The sequence below is a fragment of the Tupaia chinensis genome, unplaced genomic scaffold, assembly GCF_000334495.1.
Source record: "Tupaia chinensis unplaced genomic scaffold, TupChi_1.0 Scaffold000578_2, whole genome shotgun sequence".
NCBI lineage: Eukaryota > Metazoa > Chordata > Mammalia > Scandentia > Tupaiidae > Tupaia > Tupaia belangeri.
In genome coordinates this window covers 7,060,926-7,066,742 of record NW_006160094.1, presented here as the reverse complement: position 1 = coordinate 7,066,742, position 5,817 = coordinate 7,060,926, and the positions used below count along the sequence as shown (strand labels likewise).

General features: G+C 54.0%; 1 protein-coding gene across 2 annotated transcripts in view; it reads left to right on the top strand.

Annotated features, from left to right (window-relative positions):
* The first annotated feature begins 1,877 nt into the window (after nucleotides 1-1,877).
* Nucleotides 1,878-5,817, top strand: part of ADA2 (adenosine deaminase 2) — a 48,206-nt gene continuing 44,266 nt past the window's right edge. For both annotated transcript variants that reach the window (XM_027775656.1, XM_014591484.2), the window contains exons 1-2: nucleotides 1,878-1,963; nucleotides 4,678-5,056. In XM_027775656.1, the coding sequence (XP_027631457.1) occupies nucleotides 4,723-5,056 (334 nt within the window). In that variant the 5' untranslated portion in view covers nucleotides 1,878-1,963; nucleotides 4,678-4,722. The remainder of the gene's footprint in view (nucleotides 1,964-4,677; nucleotides 5,057-5,817) is intronic.

Sequence of the window (5,817 nt, the reverse complement as noted above, 5' to 3'; positions counted from 1 at the left end):
CTCCTTTGAGATTTAGCTGGATGGTCACCAGAAGATGGCCGGGTCCTCTCTGCCCTGCTGACCCCGGACTCAGAACACAATGCCCGGCGTGTCCCGAGGCTGCCGTCCACAATGGGCAGAGAACAGGGAGTCTTGGTTCTGCCGTCTCCACGCTTGGCAGCAGTCGGCAGAGCGGCCTCCCCTTACACCTGCCGCCCCATGGCCATGCATCACACCTCCTCTGCCGGACAATGCTCAGAGCCACACCCAGAGGGGCGGCCCCTACCCAGAGGTGACTGCCGCTACAAAAGGCCTCCGGGGGCTGTTGTGGCCACCACAGGCCAAGAGGCTGGCTCTGGACGAGTGGCCCTGTCCCCGCGGTCTGCGGAGCCTGCCGCTCAGCCTTCCGTGGCCCTGCTTGGACTCCTGGTGGCAGATCCCCTGTCCAGGTATGTGCGCAGCCACGCCGCCTCTGCTGCGGGCTGGCCCAGCTCCTGGCCTGGTGGTGTCTGCCTGGTGCTCCAGTGGCCAGCCCTGCCAGCACGACCTGGGGCCCAGAGCCGCCTTCCGGATGCGGACGCGGACGCGGACCAGGGTCAGCTCCCACCTAGCCAAAGTTCCCGGAAAGCAACTTTATCTTTAGCTCTGATCTGGAACTAAAAAGTCAGTAATCCCCTTTCCCCTCTGATCTAGTAGATTTTCTTAGTCTTCACTCCCTGCCTCCGGGCCTTCTGTTCCCCTGCCGTTGACCAAGGACTGCAAATGTCGCCACTAAGCGTTCACTTTTGAATTTCTTTTAGTTTATTAAATGAATGACATTTTCGCTTTTTGGAAAAAATGAAATAGCAACAAGGAGTCCGAGGTTCCGGGATGGGCGGGAGCTGCAGGATGAGAAGCTGTGTGTTGGTGGGTGATTTGGGGGAGCAAGACTTAGTGAGAATGGAGAGTGGGGTGCACGGCCGGACATAGACCCCTGTGGACACCGAGAAGGCTTGGTGCTGTCCTGTGGTTTTCAGTCCCAGGCGGGCCTGGGGGATGCATCTCGCGGTGACACGTGTGGGCACCGGGCACTTCGCACGCATGCTTCATTTAACCCTCACAATAGGTAGGCACTTTATTTTTTTAATTTTGCTGGATGGTGTCTGCACGCTCCAGAGAGAAGAGAGACAGAAAAGCCCTTTCTCCTCCATTCCTCCCTCCTCTCGAGAGTTTGGGCACAGTTGCGCACAGGCCCAGGGAACGCAAGCCGTGGTCGGTCACGTGGGATCAGCTGCTTAGACCACCATGCTGAGGGCGGGCACATGGAGGATACTGTGTCCCCATTATCTTCAGATCCGGAATCTGCAGCGTGGAGTTTACACGACATGGCCACGACCACACGGCAAACAAGGCAAGAGCGGCCCAGAGTGCAAGGCGAGGTCTGGGCTCTGGGGCTCCGGCCCCCCACTGCTCGGAGCCTTTGTTCCCGCCTGCTTCCCCAGCACACCCACCGGCTCTGACTTCCCCAAACACCTTCATTTTCTTCCCTGGCATATGCGCCCTGCCCGTCCTGCCCTGCCCTTGTGCTGTGCTGGACGCTCCCAGAGAGCCTCGTGCTACTGCTGCTGGTCCAAGCCCGTGTTCTGGACCTTCGGGGAACTCACGTGGGTAGCGCGTCCTCCAAACACACGTAAGCCCGCTCGCGCATACACTCCCCACATACACATGTGTGCACATACGTGTGCACACATGGCTTCACAAACATGGACACACACACACAGGACCCCAGCACACAGATAGGAGACCCCCAGGTACAGGGACAGGGTGGTTCAACCGCAAAGGCGGAGAGACCTGCGAGTGCACACGGGTCACCGCGGCTGGCCCCAGAGCTGTAGGGAAGTGAGAACACCCATGGGAAGTGGAACAGCCGGGGAGCTCTCCAGTGCTTCCCACACAGCTGTTGGGGTACCCGGGGACAGGCTGCTGTTTCTGGAGCTGCTCCGAGGTAGCTGGGGTCCCTGGGGGTCTGGGTGGAGCTGGGCTGGGAGATTGCAGGCGCCTGCCCTGTTTACCTGCCACGCCCTTCCCCACCCCACAGTGGCTGGCGCGACACTTCCCGGGAAGGGCTTGAAAATGGTCCTGGGCTGAGGATGGAGCCACAGGTGCTGGGGGCTCTTCTCTAGGTCTGGAGACAAAGGCCCTCTCGGGCTGTGCAGGCTGCAGGGCAAAAGGGAAGTGTGCCGGCAGGGCACCAGGACTGCCCTGGGGCTCGCAGGGCCGCCTGCTCCATGTGACCCAGCCTGTGCGACCTGGCTAGCCTTAACCAGCTGCAGATAAACTGTCCGGCAGCCGGGCGCCTCCAGCTGTGGGGACACAGGTGTTCTCGGTCCTTCTGGAGAGGATGCACTTGGAGACTGGCTCTTGGTGGCCTACAGGTGTCACTAGGAAGAGAGGGACAAGGGAAGCGGCATCAGCTGGAGCATGCAGGGAGGGGCGTTGGGGTGGTGGCGAGGGTGTCACAGCCTGAGAGGGGCGTGGGGGGCTTATAAAGATGGAGGGTCTTCAGAGCCTGGTCTTTGACTTGGGAAGGACGGCCCCTACCAGAACCGTGAGGACGTGGCTATCAGTTCCTCCATTTGTTAAGACAAAAGGAATTAATTAATTAATTAATTAATTATATTATTTTGTAATTTGGTCAGAGAGAGAGAAAGGGAAAAGGAGAAAGTAAGCCACCAGATCCAGGACTCGAGCCTTGGTCAGCCATGTGGGAGTCCAGTGCCTTAACCACTATCTACCTGCCTGCCCCTGAATATGTAGTTTGGGTCCTGGACCTGAAAGGTTGAAAAAATACACTAGGTTCACGTACATATATGCCCCAAATCCCAAAAGGAGAAACAGAGGAGAAAGAAATGTAGTGTGATTAGTTATCATTGGGGGAGGGTTCTCACTTTCCATCTCTCTCTTTCTGTCTCTCTCTCTCTCTCTCTGTCTCTCTTTCTCTTTGGTGAGCATATGTTCTCTCTGGCAAATTAAAAATATATAATAAATGTGCCCCATATACTTCTATTAGAATGTCTAACATTAGAAGACTGATCATGGCAACTGCTGACTAATATATGAAAGAAGAATTACCACGCATGACTGTTAGGAATAAAAACCTCACTATCACTTTGAAAACGTATACATATCTTTTGTCTTAGTCATTACATGGCTAGATTTTTTTCAGCCAAGAGAAATGAAAGCATACATTTATTCAGGAATTTGGACATAACAATTCTTTGCAATTTATGGTCAGTCTTGTGGGAATGCAGCACCTTTACCACCATGCCACCTGCTGGCCCCTATTCATTTGCATGTGCACCTCACCAGGGAGGGGGAGGGAGAGAGAGAGAGAGAGAGAGACCAGGTCTGGGATTTAAACCGTGTTTGGCCATGTGGGAGTCCATTACCTAAACCACAGCACCACCTGCCAGTCCCTCAGTTCCTTCTTAAAATTCCCTCTTGTGGACTGGCAGAGGATGTGGTGGTTGGGGACACTTTCCATCGTTCTCTCTCCGGTCAAAATTTAAAATAATAAATAAAATAGTTCTTTAAAAATTTCCCTCTTGGAGCCAGTAGGTTGTATGGTGGTTAAGGGCACTGGATTCTTACATAGCTGACAGCGGTTCGAGTCCTGGGCCTGACGGCTTACTTTCTCACTCTCTCTCTCTCTCATTCTCGCTCTCTCTCTCTCTCGCTCTGTCCCTCTTTGGTCAAATTTAAAATACTTAGTAAGTAAATAAATAAAGTTAAATAAAATAATTATTTTTAAAATATTTATTTATTTAATTTCATTTATTATCATTATTATTTTTCAATTTGACCAGAGAGAGAGAGAGAAAGGGAAAGTGAGAAAGCAAGCCACCAGGTCTGGGACTCGAACTGCCATTGGCCATGTGGGAGTCCTGCCCCTTTAACTACTATATCACCTGCTAGCCCCAATAAAATATATTTTTTTCTTTTTCTTTTCTTTTTGTTTATTTGTTTATTTTTTATTTTTGGAGAGGTTTCTGCTATAGGGCGCATGTGTGCACCAGAGAGACAGAGAGACAGAGAGACAGAAAGCGAGAAATGAGGGGGGGGTGGAGGGATGGCCATGCTGCCATCCCTTCTCCTCCATTCTCCTCTTGAATTTTGGGCACGTGCACACATGTGAATTTTGAGCCGCCTGGTCTGGGACTCAAACCGCAGCTGACTGCTTGGGAGTCCAGCGATGTAACCATTTCACCATCTGCTAGTCCCAATCATTATGTATTCAGCCAGAACAATGGTAGTCGTGACGTCATGGGTCTGGCGTGCTGACTCCCATGTTAAAACTACAGATCAATTGAGAGGATTCACATCCCTGCGTGCATCTCCTAAAATCAAGTCTTGGTCACCAACGCCACACGCGTAGCACTGTGAGAGCCAGGGAGCTAGTCCGAGTCACCCTTTCTGCAGGTGAAGACACAGGCCCATAAACAGGAGTGTCCCAGTGTCTCACGGTTGAAGACCGACACCACTTTGAGATTGTCCTGAGGTCGCCCAGGACATGGTCTTTGCTCCTGGTGGGCCAAGTCAGCTTTTCTCTGCGCTCTGGAGAGCGGCCTTCAACACCCGTCCTCCCAGGATCCGGGGAGTGTGGGAGAAGCCCGCCTGGGTTCCCGGCTGAGGCCTTCCCTTCCCCACTGCCCTTTCCAGGCCGGCAGGGTTCCAGCTGAGCAGCTTCGTCCTCCAGACCCCCAGATGTTGGCAGGTGGCCCGTCGCCCTGGTCGCGAGCCCTGCTCCTCCCGCTCCTCCTGCTGGTGGCAGTGGTGATGGCCTTCTGCAGCTCAGACGAGCGCCTGGAAGAAGACCGGCATATCCTGATCCTGCGGGAGAGGGCGCTGCAGCTGGGGGGGCAGATGGACCTGAACGAGCAGGAGGAGGCGGCCAACGCCAGGCTCATGGCGCTCAAGGAGAAGGAGTTCAGGCAGGCGGTGAGGACGCGCCAGTTCCCGCCCAGCATGCACTTCTTCAGGGCCAGGCGCCTCATCGAGCAGAGCGAGGTCTTCCACATCCTACGGGACATGCCGAAAGGTAGAGGGTTGGAGGGGTGTGGAGCTTGGGGGCCGCGGGCCCTCGCTGATCTTGTTATCGGGGTGCCCTCCTTCTAAATGGGGCCCGGAGGGCTCTCCCCAGCCCTCTGCTCCTTGGGGGCTGCTGGCTCTCCCTGGAGACTGAGACCCTCGCTTCCACGAACTCAGCCTCAGAGAGTAGGGATCGGCCGGGACACCCGGACCTCGCCGGCAAGGCTGACACGTGCCCAGTGGCAGTGGCAGGAGCGTCAGGCAGAGAAGCTGACTCAGACCTTTCCCCACAGCCTGGCGTCCATCCTTCGTCCAGGGCGGAGCTACCCGACGGCCCGGAGCGAGACAGGAGTAGCATAAGCACGTCTCTGCACACATAGTTATGCTCCTGTGCACACGAGTTGCAGGTGTAGCTTGGGGGACTTTTCTATACCTCCTTTTATTTAAAAATTTTTATTTATTTAATTTTATGTATTTTTTTTAAATTTTTTTCTATAGGGTATGTGTGCTCACCAGAGAGAAACAGAAAAAGGGGGAAAGTGAGAAAGCAAGCTGCCAGGGGTGGGCAGGTGGTATGATGGTTAAGGGCACTTCCACATGGCCGACCACGGTTCGAATTCTGGACCTGGCAGCTTGCTTTCTCACTTTCTCTCTCTCTCACTCTGTCCCTCTCTGGTCAAAATTAAACTTTTTTTTTTTTTTTTTTTAAGGATTTTGCTATAGGGCACGTGTGCTCACCAGAAATACAGAGAGAGACAGAGAGACAAGACA